General features: G+C 41.8%; 1 protein-coding gene across 6 annotated transcripts in view; it reads left to right on the forward strand.

The window, feature by feature from the left end:
• MTUS1 (microtubule associated scaffold protein 1) overlaps nucleotides 1-17,466 on the forward strand; it is a 171,396-nt gene that overhangs the window by 137,354 nt on the left and 16,576 nt on the right. For 5 of the 6 annotated variants that reach the window (XM_047856103.1, XM_047856104.1, XM_047856105.1 and 2 more), the window contains one exon: nucleotides 4,747-4,813. In XM_047856103.1, the coding sequence (XP_047712059.1) occupies nucleotides 4,747-4,813 (67 nt within the window). Of the gene's footprint in view, nucleotides 1-3,643; nucleotides 3,731-4,746; nucleotides 4,814-17,466 lie in introns of those variants that run through there. The other variant, XM_047856107.1, reaches the window with a different exon arrangement.

Genomic DNA, 17,466 nt, shown 5'->3' on the forward strand with positions numbered 1-17,466 from the left:
GAAAGTAGGGTCTGTGTCTAGTTCCTTCTTAGGAAATGACCCTAGTACTTATGGCCAGACTTTATATAACAGATGTACATTGTATACCTGAACAAACAAATGGATGAATAGACAGGATGGAATCCCAAATGTAAGATGAACATATAAAGTCTTGATGCAAAAGTTCTTTGCTCTTTATAATCAATCAGCAAATATTTACTGATTGCCTAATGTGTGCAGGACACTATTATAAAACAGTTAGAAAGGACAGGCATAAACAGGGGAAAAGTTAAGTAATTCTTCAGAACAATTTTCCTCTTAACCCTTTGGTTCTCTCCTACCCACTATACAAGTGATTGATGGATTGATATGTGGATAAGCAGACGTAGATTGTAGGTATAGACTGATCTGTGTATACATATATATCTTATTCCTGAGTTTTTCCCAAGTGGCTTTAGAGCATTAGAGTGTGGATAAAAATGATTGATTATAGGGAATCCTAGAGCTATCGCTTACCCTTTGGTTGCAAGCCTGTTTAATAACTATAATTTTCCCATTCTAGTGGCAGAAATAATTCATTACATGGAAGTTCTAATAAGTGCCTCATGAATCTGGAAACTAATATCACACTTTCTGTTTCCCAGAGGACACATTGTTGATGGTTTCAGTTTATTCCAATTCCAGGTCTATCCTTGGATGGTTGAGCAGTGTTCTGTGTAGACAGCCAAAGTGAAATGCAGCCTAAAGTAGCACCCAAACAAGGTGAATTTTGAGTGACACTAGCAGGCTACTATAGGTAAAAAAAAGTCTCAGGGCAAAAAAAAAAGTGGACATGATTCATTGTGTGAGTGGTAGGGAGGAGGTGGGAGAGGGTACCCGTCTGAGCGATCTGACATGGCTCTTTTCTACAAAATCCCCTGTGCTGGTGGTGCTCTTCAGTAGCTAGCAAATTCAGGCCCACTGATGGGATGGCAGCCAGAGACTAAGTGCCTGTGTTTCAGGGACCCCTAATTAAATTATAGTGAATCCATTTTTTTTTTTTCCCTTGGAGCACTTCCTATATTAATAAGTGCGTAGAAAAGCAGATTTCTATCCAGATTCCTACCTCCTGCTTCCCCCCCCCCCCACATTGTATAGAATTCTGCATGTTAAAATACAAAGAGAATTAAATAAACTTGTTATCTTGACTATAAAGAGTTTATCATCTAAGACTGAAGCACTGATAGAGGAGCCGTTGAATAAAAAGAAACAAGCAATCAGCAGCTGAGTGACAAAATGCATTTTCATCATCTACAAGTAAAGGATAGATCTCTTAAAGGGCAAGCTCCCAGAGAGAGTCAGGCAGAAACTGACACAATGGTGTGGGCACTGCGATTTGCATGTCATATAGGATCACGTATAAAGCCCTTAGTTTTTCCTTTATCTTCTGCCGCTTCCCCCCAGATGAGGTCATCTGCCTTGAATGATAAGAGAGTTGGGCCCGACCATTTTAGTTCTATTCAGGTCCCAATCTTGAAGGCAAGAACCATGTCTTAAATTTCTTGCATACTTTTCCCCAGCGTCTGAAATGGTGCTTTGTTAATTGGCAGAGTAATAATTTGCCAATCAATTCAGAAAGATAAATGTCATCTCCAGGTTTTGGGGAAAGGGAGATGGTAACTATGATTGACATTGAACATTCCCTTCAGGGTTATGTAATGGGTCAGGTCAATTTGTTCTTGTGGAGGTGGGACATGGGTAGCAAGTGTGATTTGTACAGAACAGGAATTGGGAGCCTAAACAGGAGCTGGATGTTGGAGATTCTTGGACCTAGGGTGAATTTTATTTTTCATGGACTAAATGGAATAGTTTTGGGGGGTAAGGGCATCTGTGTGTACAAAGACCATGGGACAGTAATCAAGCAGCCCCCTGCAAGGTCCTGTGGAGGGATGCTTTCACTAGCATCGGAATGAATTTCTGGAGATCAGGACTGGAGTGGAAGTTGCACTAGTAGAAAAAGTGTGATAGAGTCAAAGCTCATGAGGAAGAATGGACTGACTTTGGGACAACACATTTAGACAAAAGAGAGACAAAGATGACCTCACGGCTTTCCTGTCACTGTTGACTCAGACTGACAGAGATTGGAAGCTGTCAGTGGCTTCTGGGACAGGAAGGTGGGATGCAGTAGAGTTGGGGGAAGTGTTCACATGAACTGAAATTCCTTGTCCCCCAAACCTCTTTAATAAGCTGAGAGATCATGTGGTAGGTGTTCGTGCCAGGGTATAAACGTTTTCATAAAATTACTTCTGGAAATTACATATCAACTTAATTTTTCAATTAAGCGATTTTTAATTGCTTGTGGGTATCTAGTAAAGCTGTCTTCTGGTGTTTTTGACAATTGCATGACAAAACTTGCTGGTATTGACTTGAAATAGATCACTAAGCAAACAAAATTAAGGCCTAAATTTATGAGATTAAGAAAGGCATGTATTACATCTGTTTCCATTCGCTTTTCTTCCAATTTTATCCAGGTTGATTTTTCCTGAGACTTTAATTTCTACATTAGAACACTCATTACTTGTTCATTTTTTAAAACCTGAACTCATGGATTTGTTTTGTTGTTATTTTTTTTAACTAAAAAAATATATATTTATTTATTGTTGAGAGCATGAGCATGAGCAGGGGGAGGGGCAGAGAGAGGGAGACAAAATCTGAAGCAGGTTCCAGACTCTGAGCTGTCAGCACAGAGCCTGATGCGGGGCTCGAACCCACGAACTGCGAGATCGTGACCTGAGCCAAAGTCGGATGCTTAACCGGCTGAGCCACCCAGGCGCCCCTGGACTCACGGATTCGTAATTTCAGAACAATTTAATACGGCACTTTAAAAAAATCAAGCATTGAGAATACCATTAATGGCAAAGTGTACTCAAGGAGAAAGTGTTTCTTAAATTCCAGTCACTGTTAACTACCCATGTGACAGTGTTAGCATGCCATTGTTAACTTCCTTAGCTCTTTAGTGAGAGACCACTACAAAGTAAAAAGTACAAGTTATAGAAGATACCTGATCTCCCACTCTCCAATCAGCACTGCACACTTTAACTTTAAACACCAATAGACCGTGTTCTAAGCATTCAGATTAAATTTTGCAGCAAACACCATTCGTCTTACTGTGTCATTGTGAATTGTAAGTCACAAAACACACACTTGGATTGTTCTTTGCCTCGTTCACAGGCTCCTTTAGTATACAGGTTTTGGAGAACACGTTTCTCTTTTCTATTAGTAAGTGTGATCATCTAACGACCTCAATTAGAGAGGGAACTAAAAAGGTTCACAAATCTAAAAATAACTCCATTATCCAGGCAGAGAAGGTCAGTTTTTCTTTGCACTGTACCAGCTGATATTTAAGTAAGTGGCCATCGATCAGTCTAATGTCTGGCTCTCGTTTTTCATAAATGAAGGGCTGTGGCTTTAAGTAATCGCGGGCTGTTTGTGCCAAAGGCAGAAGCTGCAGCAATCAGCTTCTGAGAGGAGAGAGGCATACGGTAACCTGCAGGATGTGAAGTAAGGCTAACCGAGGACCAATCATGCTCCTCCCGGTAGAGCTTTGAATGTAGGCAGACCCGACTGGTGGGTGGCGTGGCCACCTGTGCACTTCTTGGACGGTGCGGGGTGGGGGGGGTGGGGTGGGGTGGGGACAGGTGCAGACAGAAGCTGGAAAATGGGCTGCTCCAGCAGCAAAATGTGTCTCTATCCTCCCTGTGCAGCAACAAGGGTAATTAGTATTTGCTTATAGTGCGTTTCTGGGAGAATGTCAGGGACTGAGGCAGAGCTTGTCTGGAATTAGGGGGGAATGCTTGGAATGACGAGCAACTCTTGCCTGCAAAAGACTGGGTCTCATGATCTCTGCAATACTGTGATCAAGATGCGGCAGGAGCTCCGTCTCGGGTGATCCTAGTGAGGGCATTTTCAGAGAGCTCTGAATTCTGCCTTTTCCTTACTTATGCCCTGGTGGTAGGGAATCAACCTTTTAAGAAACTGTATCTATCGCTCTGTGTGTGTGTGTGTGTGTGTGTGTGTGTGTGTGTGTGTGTGATTGCTTTAAGTTGCTGGTAACTTGGAAATTGTTCTTTTTTTACGGAATTAATAATAGCTTTTTTGATACGGAAACAGTTGCCTGATATTCTTTGATTTCATTTCTCTTAACATCTCCTTACAATTATAGCTGATCCCAAATATAATAATCCTTAGAAAATAATGTGGGGCTGGGTAAAATTAGTTTAATTTTGTCTTTTTTTTAAGGATTCTTTTTCACTGTGGCTTCTTCCTTTTAGGACTGACATTGTAACAAAACTTTTTTATTTGCAAATCTAGGACAAAGTGCATATAAGTGCGTATGTTTAGAACATTAAATATTTATCTTAAACTGATTAGTGCTTTATTGCCCTTGGAGGAGAATGCATTAAGTCTTAAGTATGCATTTGCTGAAAGGTTCTATGGATTAGCAATGAAGCATGGCTCAAAGTAAATATTTTTAAAAGTACCATGCCAGTGAGTGTCTCCAATGATGGTTTGACGAGAACCTGAAAAAATAAAGATTTTTGAAACATGAATTTCCTTAACAACTAAGGGACATCTGTGTTTTTTTCACAACACAAACTGTTTAGCTTAAATGATTCATATCTTGGCTTCTCGATTCTGAGTCTCATTTTCCTGGTGATAACAAATGTGTGCCTTCACTGAAAAGGACCCTCCTGAAAACATGAGTAACTTGATGTGTGTTTTCCACAGCGGGAGGAAGCGCTGAAACAACACAAAACCCTATCCCAAGAACTTGTTAACCTTCGAGGAGAGCTAGGTAAGAGCTTTTTTTCCTTTGTGTGTGTGTGTTGTTTTGTTTTTTTCCCCCTAAGTTTGACAGGATGAGGGGACAACTGGCAAATTCGGATCTCCTAATCTGCATTATGGCTGGAGTTGCACGCTGGCAGTTGTTAGCTGTCCCACTCTGGTATCTGTGCAAACACTTAATATCAACATTTCTTTTGAATCTTGGCAGCTTGACCTCAAGTTCACAGAATTCCTGGCACTGATCTGACTAAGCCTAGCAGAGCTTTTGATGACCAAAACATTTCTCTTCCTGAAGACAAGGACAGAGCGAGTTTTGTAATTGTGTGGGTTCCTCTTAAATAATTCTGTCATTTTTTTTTTCCCAAACCTCTTTCCATATTAAAAAGTGGTGAGAAAATTCCCTCTCTGGTAATAGTAATTACATATGCTTTCCTTGGGGCAGTTTGCGAGGAGGAAGCATGTAAAGAGAAGGATGCTGTGCATCCCGGATAGCCTGTCTGAAGAAAGCACACTCTGTGCTAATGTTATAATTTGAACAGGGCTGATGGTGAAGGACCCAGTTCTACCAGGAGCCATGTGCCCCTGAAGTCTGTAACACCCACCATCCAGTGCTGCTGTTCGTAGGCTGAGCTGAGTTTTAGTTCTTGACTCTCCTGGAAGGGTCTTCAGGGTTCATGCAACAGAGACCATCTTGCCTTCCCTACCTCAGCTACTGTGTTGGGAGTGAACCATCTGTCTTGGGATGCCCATGTCTGCCATGGGCCCCTCAGCCCTAGAGAATCAGCTTCCTGCTTCAGCTTCAGCCCAGTTTGGAGTTATTCATTAAAAGGCTGAATTCCTTCCCCTTAGCAATTTCCTATGTATGCTCACAGCCTCCTCCTAAAGTGTGAGTAGGTATGTGTATAAATAATGCAAAGGCAACAGCCAGAGACGAAAATTGTGTTCATCCAGTTCTAGGAGAAACCTGTCTTTGGACAAGACCGGAATTTCAACATTGTCAATATAATTGGCTGGACTTAATTTTTTTTTTCTCTGCCACCCCCCAACCCTGGGCAAAGATTAAATAGCAGTGAATGTGGGGCCAAGGTTTGTCTCTGTGTTCCTTTTCTGTTTTCACCTCCCAACGGGAGGCAACCACAAACTGCTGACTACCCCTCCAGATTCTTAATACCTAGCTGGGACATCATTTTCTCCTGACCTTATTTGAAGCGATGGAAATGAGGAACTCTTTATAGAAAAGTAATTTTAAAACAGATGGAACTTCAGGACCCCAAAGAGTTGAAAATTCTAGGCAAACCATTCAAGGAAACCACAGCTGAGGAACAGGCCTCCTGGCGTTAGCATTTGAGGCTTTCTGTCCTGTTACTTAACTAGACAGCTGCCCTTTTGATTACCCAGATGACCAACTTAATTTGCTTTTGTGTGTGCCTTAAATAACGTAATGGATATAGAGTTGAGCAGGTCAGGAAAGAGGCCTTTTGTGTGTGTTTCAGAGTTCATTATGACCCAGTGGAGGTGGAGACGAGCCTCCCTGATGGTTCACGTTTCGGCCTCTCCAACATGGGGCCGAAACGCCAGCGGAACACTGTTCTCATTCATGCTGCTTGAATAGGGGATCCTCTTCTTACCTTTTAGTGGATAGCACAATTAAATGATTTAAAGTGGGACCCGGGTCCTCAGCACCTCCACTGGGTACGTAGCCTGACAGGAAATAGCTGTCACAGTTTGTACCCGTTCTCAACTTTCCATCTGTGATAAGGAGAGTGTGCCGTGGTGTTCTTTCACCACTGCTGTCCACGCGTCCGGATGCAGTGGTTGGCCTGTCCATAGCATCCGGTCACCCAGGTGGGAGTTGGGTAGGAGTTGGGTTAACGCGGCAGTAGGGGACTTTTGTCAGGGTAATGTGATGACATTAGGGACGGTTTTCAATGGAAGGGACAATTGGGAATGTGTCAGTGCTCCCATTGAATGAGGTAGAACTTCTCAAGTAACTATGTAAAGCCTTTTGGGAATGGTCTCAGTTCTTTGAGGGGAAAGAAGAGAAAGCATGACGTAGTTCTTCTGATGGAAACAGTCCAGGAAGAATTCTCCAGAAGCTGCCAGTGGGATTGTTTGTGGCACGAACTAAGATGAAAGACAACAGGTTACATAGCAAAGTTCGAAATGCGATTTTAAAATTTGAGGCAGTACTATAGAATGGTTAGACTGTGTGGTCACAATAACCAGGTCCAGACCTTTCGTAGCTGGGTGACCTAGGGCAAGTCACATTACAGGTCTTGAGTCCCAATTTCATTATCTATCACATGCGCTAATAATTGTCTGCTCAGGGATAGTCATGAGGAGTACCTGAAGTAACTCACTGTAGAGTGTGTTGCACCCAATGTTAACTACTATTAAATAGTTACTATTAAGCTAACATGTCTCCATTTTATAGCTGTGTAATAGTCACATTTGCTGTTTTGTGGGGGTATCAACCACACTGCAGGAAGGAATTGTAATTAGTCTATATTACTAGAAACCTCTCAGGATGGGTTGTTTTCTTGTCTTCAGACTCAAATGCCAATGAGACGTGATTGATCCCCTCCTGACACGGTCCAAGTGCTTGCAAAGTGGAGGCCATAGTCTAGCCTTTTGTCCGTGGATTCCTAACTAGAAGTTGCCTAGCTTCTTTGAGTCCAGTTTCCTCACTGGGGGTATGAAGTTAATCTGTATTTTTCTGGGTTGTCGCGGAGCTTGAGTAAAATAGTAATATGTATGAAGCAACTGGCCATGGTACCTGGTCCACCACAGGCACCTCAAGAGAGCCTTACTACCACCACCATCATCCAGGAATCCACCATTTCTCTCCAAAATATGGGGGGGCTGTTGGATCCACTCTCTAATGGGGTAATGTTTCTTTATCTTCTCTATGAAAATTAAGGCAAGGTTCTCAAACTAAGAACTGCAGAATATAAAAGACAACTCAGACTCAGGAGCACCAAAACCCAAGTAGAGTCTGTGATAGTGACCTTCAGAATCTAACTGCCTCCAACCCTCCCCTCCATTGACTAACTTCCCTGTTGTCTCAGTCGTCACCCTGACAAGTGTCCTGTGCTGCCAAGTTAACCCAACTTTCCTCAGAACAAACCCATGAGGCTCCCCTCCTTCCACTGGGTCCTCGATACTTGACAATCATGTACTTACTATGATCTTGTGTTTCCTTATTGTCTCCAGATAGTAAAAAAAAAAAAATTTTTCCAGAGAGTAAATTTCTTTCAGAGATTCTTTCCTACTTCCTATGGGGAAAAACACATGTTCTCCATTTTCACAAGTAATTGGTAAATATTTATGGGTATTTGAGGGTTTTAAAATTTCTTTTTATTTAAGAATAGTGTGCAAAAAGTTAAAACTGTGAAGTGAGGGCAAAATAGCCCATATTCCACTAGGAGACTTTACTTTTGCATATTTCCTGTGTCTTTGTGTATATGAGAGTAGACAATTTCATATCTTGACTTTTTTTTTTTATTAAGGTATCACTTACCTACAATGGAATGCTTATTGGCAAACACATACACTCATGTAACTTACAGCTTTATCAAGGTATTAAAGCTCACTATCCTCCCAGAAAATGCCTTCATTCTCCTCTCTGGCAGATGATACCCCTCTTCTCCAGAAGCAAACAATGATCTGATTTTTATCATGTAGATGAGTTTCGTGTATTCTAGAATTTCATATAGACAGAAACGTACATCATATTCTTTTTGTGTCTGGCTTTTTTTTTTTCCACACAGCAACATGATTTTGAGATTTGTCCATGATATTTTATGTGTATTCTTATCTTTTTAGCTTGTGTCAAGCACTTTTCCATATTGCCTCATACTCTTCATTATGGTCATGCTGAATGACTTGGGAAAGTTCTGTTGAGTGGAGATAGCTTAATTTCACTTACCCCTATAGTGTTTAGTATAGTGAGGGTTTCCTTGTCGGCTGTTATCCCATTCATTCCCGTGGTTTCATCTACAACCTGGAGGGTGATGATGCACAGATCTAGTTTTCGAGTTCTCTCCTTCCGAGGCTGCAGATGTATTTTTCCCGGTGAAGAGCTGCCTCCAGGAAAGCCAGTCTGGGGTAATCAGGCCTTTCTGTTTCCCCAGCCCTTTGCTTCCTTGAACTCTCTGCCGTGTCTCCTCATTCAGACCTATTCCTCAAAGTCTGCTTATCGTCTTCTGAAGTGGCATCATTCTTCAGTTACCACCTAAGCTAATGACAGGTCTCACATGCCTTGTCCTCCTCTCTCCTCCTCAACCTTCTGGCTCCTGCTGTTCTAATTTAAGCCCCATAATTTCTCCCCTCAAATACATGTCAGTGGTCATCCAACAGGCCACCTTGCTCCAGGCCCACTTCTCTCCAGACTGTATTAAAATAAGTCTCACATCTGTCCTCAACTGGACATTTTTAGCAAATATAAATGACTTCATTTGGGCTTTGGGGAAAAGTCCAAATAGACTGTATTCACCATGTATGATTTGACCAGAACCTTCCAGCCCAACTTCATGATATCGGGATGCTCATTTGCCTTTCTTCACACCTTCTTTCCCCTCCCCATGCCTTAGACACGGGTCCGTTCATACCCCTTTGGCCCTCTTTGGCACATGTTACCCCCTCTGCTTGAAATGTGCTGTCCCTTTTTCACCGCCTTTCTATTGTTTGCCTCTTAAACACCTCACTAGCTAAAACCTAGCTAAGTCCTAGCTAAAAGACCTTATCTTCATTTGAGTTTTAGTTCATCTTTCAAGAAAAGTTAATTGTGCCTTCTATGTCCTTCAAGATACTTTGTTATTGTAGTTATTTGTTTTTAGACCTCTTGTCACATTCTAGAACCATGAGCCTTTCAAGGGCAGTATCTCCTTCACCTTTGTAGCTCAACGAGCTAAGATCTTGTGCCCGGCACTTAGTATTTCATTGAATGAATGATTTTTATATTGAAGGTGGTAACTAGAGAAAGTTGGTTTATCTGTATAATACCTAATATTCAATGGTTTTTGTATACAAATGTTTTCCTATAAACCTTTTAAAAATAACAAGTATGTTTTTAGAAATGAATAATAAACATGGTGAGCTATAATTCTGTTGGGAACATTTAAAAAAAACTAATGTTTATTTATTTTAGAGACAGAGTGCAAGCAGGGGAGGGGCAGAGAGAGAGGGAGACACAGAATCTGAAGCAGGCCTCAGGCTCTGAGCCGTCAGCACAGAGCCGGATGCGGGGCTCGAACTCATAAACCGTGAGATCATGACCTGAGCCAAAGTCGGATGCTCAACCGACTGAGACACCCAGGCGCCCCTCTTGGGAACATTTTATAATTATGTCTGATAATCCCAGTTAGATCATTTTGAAAGTGTCAGCCCTTGAAATAGATTACAGTTCAATTGAATGGTCAGTGTCCACAACAAATATTTGGCCTCTGAGATAGGGAATAAACCTGTCACTCTAATTTTTTTTTTTTTTTTTTTTTTTTAAAGAATCATGTTGGATCAAAACTGCCATAATAGAGAGCCATAATGGGGCACCTGGGTGGCTCAGTCGTTTAAGCATCCGACTTCGGCCCAGGTCATGATCTCACAGTTCATGGGTTCGAGCCCCACGTCAGGCTCCAGGTCATGATCTCACAGTTCATGGGTTCGAGCCCCACGTCAGGCTCCGTGCTAACAGCCTGGAGCCTGCTTCAAATTATGTCTCCCTCTCTCTCTGCCCCTCCCGCACTCTGTCTGTCTCTTTCAAAAATAAATAAACAAAAAAATAGAGAACCATAATTATGGTCTTTGGGGGTTTCTATTATTTTTTGTTAATATTAATCATTAGAATCACATTTTTATCTAAATTAATGGAGGAAAGGTATTTTAGCTGTCAAAATTAATATCTAATGTATACCTTTTTCAGAGACCTTCCATCTATTTTTATTTAAGTTTTTTGGTTTTTTTTTTTTTTTTTAATCCTACTGAGACTTAAGTATTTGGTCAAATGAACTAGGTGTCAAAAACTTGGGGCACTTGGGTGGCTCAGTTGGTTAAGTGTCTGATTCTTGATTTCTGCTCGTGTCATGATCCCACATACCATAAGATCGGGCCTGTATCGGGCTCTGTGCTGACAGAGCAGATCCTGCTTGGGATTCTTTCTCTCCCTCTCTCTCTGCGCCTCCCTGCCCGCACACATACAAGCTTGCTGTCTCTCAAAATAAATAAACATTAAAAAAAATAAAAACAACTTGAAATGCCTTTATTCACAGACATCCATATAAACGTAGTATTATTTGTAATGTGTTGTTCAGGTAATGCACATCTTTTTTATAGATCTGTCCTGGTTGTTTCTATATAATGACACAAGTGGGATTTGAACCCTTAATTCACTAAGAATTGCAGTAATTCCCATTAATTACAAAAGACTAGTTGATTTTTTTTTCCTCTGTGTATAAAAATTATGCACTGGGTATGGTGGTAACATTACTGAGTGCCAGCTCTTTCCTGACAGCAGTATTCAGCTCTTAGTCTACTGGTTAGTATTTTATTAAAAGAAAGGAAAGGGAAGGGAAGGAGGAAGGAAGGAAAAGAAACTGAGGCTTAAAAGTGAAGTAACCTTCCTGAGGTCAAGCAGCTAGAGAGCAAAGCGCCTGGCTGAGGACCTAGCATGGTTAGACTAGCAAACTCCTGCTCATCATAACAGGGAAAACCATGATGCAATATTTCAAAGGTTGGAAAATCATGTGATATAGACACTGCTTTGCATTGGTAATGACTTTTGGAATCTTTTTATCTGAGTCAAGAGTTCAAGACACACTGTTAGGTTAAAATAGGTTTTGCTATTATCAGTTAGGGAAAAGTGACTTAGCCTTGCCAAAAGCAAGGTATAAATTGTCTGATCAACACTCACCTGGTGTCTGTGAACTTGAGGCCACCATACACCTTGGCGCATGTGTTAATTCTTTCATTAGTTTGATCTACAGTTGTGGTTTAACAGGCTGTGTATTTCAAGTAATTTGAAAAACTCTTTACAGTTAGGTCACTTTGAGTTGCACAATTCCAGAAGTGATTTTCGAAGTGGGATTTATGAAAAAAAACTATTAACGTAATGAAAACTAATAGTATACCATAAGAGAATTCTTTCTCTCACTGAGTTGATTGAAGATGGTTTTGACCACCTCAGACTTAGCCCATTTTTCCCTATCCACATCTGCCCATCCTAAATTCAGACTTTGGCTGGCTATGTCTATAAGTAAAAGGTTATGTACTGTCACCTGTATAGACGCGCAACATAACCGGGGGTATCAGTTTTGAAAGCCTGTGTTCCTTGTCCTAGCTTGTCCTTGTCCAGTTTTGATATGTTCAGTGTTGACTAATTTAATGTCATTTGTCCAGAATGGTGGTTCTCAGACTTCACTGTGTAATGAAATAGACTAGGTTAAAATGCTGATTCACAGTTCTGACTCAGGTGGCTTGGGAATGGAGCCCAGAAATCCACTCTTTTTTTTTTTTTTAAGTTTGTTTATTTAGACACAGAGCGAGCTTGCATTGTGTGCATGGGGGAGGGGCAGAGAGAGAGAGAGAGAGAGGGAATTCCAAGCGGGCTCCACACTGTCAGTGCAGGGCCCGACGCAGGACTCAATGCCACCAATAGAAGATCAGGACATGAGTGGAAATCAAGTCAGACACTTAACTGACGGAACCACCCAGGCACCCCCAGCAACCCACTTTCAATGACCATTCAGGTGATTATCATGTAGGTGCTCCCTGGACTATACTTGGACACCATGCCGGTTGTCCAGAATGTTGTTTCTTTTACAGAAAGTCTGTAAGAATCAGGTAAGCACAGTGAGCGAATAAACAGTAATGTCAAATAGTGCCAACTGAATTGAGCCCGTTCTTGTTTGTACCTAGGCTTCCAAATGTTAGGAATGCCATCAACTTTACCTGCCCTTTTGAACCTCGTACTCTAAAAATGAAGCATGAGGGACGTTTAACATTCAATTTATTACTTTGGTCTCAGTGTGATTTCTTTAAAGTCCTGCCTGATTTTTCTCAGGCCCGAAGCTTAGAACATGATGCCAATTATTCCGCCAGGCTTGCATCTCCGATCCACTTTCGTGCCTAAATGTTTTCGTTGGTCCATGGAATGTTGCTGTTGTGATTATGAGAACATCTGTTTTGCAGCATGTTGTTGGCCAGTGAGTAAGTTGAAAAACAGCAAAGCCTTTTCAGACTTGTGTTGGCAGGGAGAACCACAGGCCCCATGGAGACCCAGCTGGCACCTGTGTGCTCACATTGGCTGGTGGGGCCAGATCATCATCCCCCGTTTGCGTAAGGTTTTGTCAGGACTAATCAGTGTAGAGAAAAGTTGTTGTTGTTTTTTTTCCTTTTAACTTGCCTTATCTTGAAGTCTTTCTAGCTTCCACAAGAGAAAGAAGCCCTAATACTCTCAGGCGTCCATTGTATGTATGAATTAACTTCTCTCTTCTGCCTCTCAGGTTGAGGAAATAGCCACAGAGATCAGGTTCTGGGTTCTGTGCTGCAGAACCTGAATTGAAAATGTTGAGTGGATTGAGTTCTGGACCCAACTTTGCTACTTCAGTTCCCATTCCAGTAAAATGAGATTTAAGATGAGGACCTATTTTATTAACTCAAAACACTATCATATTACATGAGAGAATAGAAACGAGAGCATTTTGTAGAAGTACGAAACTGAGCTTTAAATGTAAGATGATATTATTTATGGGAGAATTGAGGGTGCAGGCATTTTTTTTTTTGTAAAAGTAGATTCCTAATAAGTTATGATTAGGGAGTGGCTTTGAAATCAGTTCGCGTAGATTCATGTAATTCCCAAGAGCGATCAGAAAGCCCTTCATAGCTCATTATGAAATTTAGAAAAAGACTGTTGTGTATCACATGACTGCCACATTTCTCGGTCATATGAAAAAGTAGTACGTCTTGGCAAGTAAAACTCGGACGTCTTCTGAGATGATCATTCCACAGAGAGTTTGTGAAGATGTGCTCTACAAAATCCTCACCAAATGCTATGGTTAGCCGATCAGGTGGTATTTGTTCCTGCCTTGCAACACCAGGAAATTGAGATGTGGAAAGTTAGACTTTCCCGTTGTTGGACAGTCTGGGTACCTACCCTTTCGTTGTTTGTAGGCTGCTGCCCTTCCCCCAAGTAGAAAGTGACTTTTTAAAAATGGCTTATTGATTACCTTATTCACTTAAATCACTGTCTCCAGTTTTAAACAGACCCTGGTTTCAGAGAGTAACCTACGTAGCCCGTCAGTCACTCTGGCAGCGTGTCCTGACCGGATTTCTCTTCCATAGAGTAAGAATAATATTATGAAGGGATTATGCTGCTATGATAGAAGATAGTGTTCCCATTCACGGTTCTGGGGCTGGGCCATAGGAGTAGTAAGATAAGCTATAGATTGGTTTCCCCCTTTGATACGCAGGTGGGAGCATATTTTACATGCACGTTGCTTTTCCACTCAACATTCTTAAAGATCAATACACAAAGAACTTTATCAGTCTTTTTTAATAGCTGTTGAATGATCTTATTCCATCACATAGATACACCACAAATAATTTAACGTGTTCCTTCTTGGTGGACATTAGGTTGTTTCTGATGTTTTGCTGTTACAGAATTGCTCCAGTGGATAACCTCAAATGTCCTTCATTTTACACGTGTGGGAATATACCTGTAAGATAAATTCTTACTGGTGGAATTGCTGGGTCAATGGACTATGCAGAGAAAACATGACAAGCCAAAATTGAGGGTCATTCTAAAAATACCTGACTCTTGAAAATTGTCAAGATTATGGGGGGCAGGAGGGGGAAGAAAGACCCACTCACAGACCAGAGAAAACTGACGAAACATGACAACTAAATGCAATGTCATATCTTGCATAGGGTGCTGGAACAGAAAAAAAGGGGCAAAGTATGGAGTTTAGCTCATAATACTATACCAATGTTGGTTTCTTAGTTTTGTTAATGTCCCTTGGTAATGTGCAGTGTTAATGTTAGGGGAAAATGGATGAGAGGTATCTGGAAACTGTTCTCTCTTTGCAGCTTCTCTGAAGAGCCAAAGTTTTTCTAGGGGCACCTGGGTGGCTCCACCAGACAAGTGTCCAGCTTCGGCTCAGGTCATGATCTCACGATTCGTGGGTTAGAGCCCTGCATCAGACTCTGGGATGACAGCCTGGAGCCTGTTTTGGATTCTGTGTCTCCCGCTTTCTCTGCCCCTCCCCCACTCTGTCTTTCTCTCTCTCTCAAAAGCAAATAAAACATTAGAATTTTTTTTAATTATCCTAAAATTTTGTCTTTAAAAAAAAAAAAAGCATAGTGTTCCAGTGTCAAAACCTTAATTGTGACTAATGTCCCGTGATTATGTAAAATGCTAACAATTGGGGCAGCTAGATGGAAAGGGTACAGGAACTCTGTGTACTCTCTATGTACCTTTTCTGTAAAATTATTCCACAATTACAAGTTGTTGTTGTTTTGTTTTGTTTTGTTTTGTTTTTAAGCAAGTATATATCAGGGCGCCTGGGTTGCTCAGTCAGTTGAGCCTCCGACTTCGGCTCAGGTCATAATCTCGTGGTCTGTGAGATCGAACCCCGTGTCGGGCTCTGTGCTGACAGCTCAGAGCCTGGAGCCCGTTTCGGATTCTGTGTCTCTCCCTCTCTCTGCCCCTCCCCCACTCATGCTCTGTCTGTCTCTCTCTTTCTCAAAAATAAATAAAACATTAAAAAAAAAAAAAAAACTTTAAAAGCAAGTATATTTTCCCTGAGAAGTATGTGCTGTTGAAAAAAGAGTGAAGGTGTCCAGCACTGAAAAGCAGGTGTCTGATTCCCCAGGTGGCCAGAGGCGGGGGTTAGGAGGGGGACCTAAAGCAGGCAAGAAATGTAGGACACAGACATCTTGATCCCCCCACAGCTGGTGCAGAGAAGGGTTGGCCCCCATGGCACGCCTGCCAGAAGCACCTAGAGAAAGTATGTGTGTACAGTTGGGGAATGAAGTCGTCTTATTTTCCTGTTAATCTTTTCTTTCTGTCACAATCTCTGATGTGGCATCATGAAAGCGTGTGTGACTTCTATGTGACCTTACCTCCTCCTCTTTATTTTTCCTTTTCTTCTTTATACTTGATGTCCAGTTTAGATAAAATCACCTACAAGTTGGGAAAGTCCTATTACATCCAGTGCCAAGAACAAGAGAACTATGGTACCCTATCCTGTGTGTCTGTGTGTGTAGCTTTGAATGCTACACAAGGCTGCTTTTTAACTGTCACATTCTGTCGTGGAACCACAAGCCTGTCTCTGACAATTCTTCAAACGCATTTGAACGGGTGGTCTTTTGTAAGGCGGGTAAGGATAACCGCAACATTTATTTCACGCTGACTCTGGTCAGACACTGGGTCAGGGGCTTCGTGTGTGTTATTTTATTTAATCCTGCAGGGAAGCTACCAATATTAGCTCCATTAAAAAAAAAAATGAAATGAAGGTTTAGAAAGCTTAAATAATTTGCTCAAACCACGTGGCAGGTAAATGGTGTGACTGAGAATTGGACCTAATTATTCTAGCTCTGTTCTATGAAGACTTTTATTTATGTCCCTGAGAGTTAAAATATTTGGGGTTGTCTCGTGATGAACCATGCTACCCAGATTCAAAAATGAAGGAGTCATGAAGAATATGACCAAGTTAGGGCCATGGTTGTGTGGTGCTTTTCTCTGTAAACATGCATTTATCAGTTACCGAAGGGAAACTGATGTCTACGAGATGGAGAGAATACAGGTCTAGCCTCCCCCTTTAGAAGAGGTCCCCAGGACAAATTAGGTAATAGCTGCGCGTGTGCTTCTCGGGGATAAGGGCTAGAGGACCCCGGATGAATCCAGCTCTCCTTTTCAGAGATTATAATTGGCTGTGACATGGAGCCTTTTCCAGAGGTCATCCAAATAAGTTATATGAAAAGGAGAAAATTCAGGCATTTGTCCATTTTTCTGAAATGTTTTTTTTTTTCCTTGCTCAGTTCTATATGCTTGAACCATGTTGTGTTCCTGTTCTGTCATTGGCCGAGAATTCTGCATGGGCATAGTTTGTCCCGGGGCGAAAAGGGCTGCCTCTAACACGGCCTGTGGCTTTAGGGCTGGTCTTGTAAATGAGTTGGTTTCTTTCTTTCCTAATTCTGCAAACTCATGCTGAGGCGGACGCTGGAGATAACTTTTGCTGCATCCCAGTGCGTGTACAAAAGTTACGGGTGTCCAGCTCTTCCACTGGCAGTGGCCTCTCGGCACCCTTAGTCACAGACCTGCTTTTACCAGTCACCTGATGGAAGGATTAAGACACCAGGACAGAAAGATTCCTTTGTACTGTATGGATTTGGTATTTGTGCAACAACTTCTTGAAAACAGTGTCAGCTTGCACTGAAAACCCCTTGCTCACTTGCTGGAAATTCTGAAAGATCCCCTGTTTTATTTTGGCTTTGCTGGGTGCCTGCTTCACTGTCTGAAAGAGAGTGGCTTTCCGGAGAGTAAGCGAGGATAAGACCAGGCTGAGATGGCCTTAAGGAGCTCTCCTAAACTGTCATCAGCACAAGGAAGGGGCCATGACTGAAGCCCCAGGTGACCTCCCGCACTCCCCCCACTGTGTGTGTCTGGTG

The sequence above is a fragment of the Prionailurus viverrinus genome, chromosome B1, assembly GCF_022837055.1.
Source record: "Prionailurus viverrinus isolate Anna chromosome B1, UM_Priviv_1.0, whole genome shotgun sequence".
Classification (NCBI taxonomy): Eukaryota; Metazoa; Chordata; class Mammalia; order Carnivora; family Felidae; genus Prionailurus; species Prionailurus viverrinus.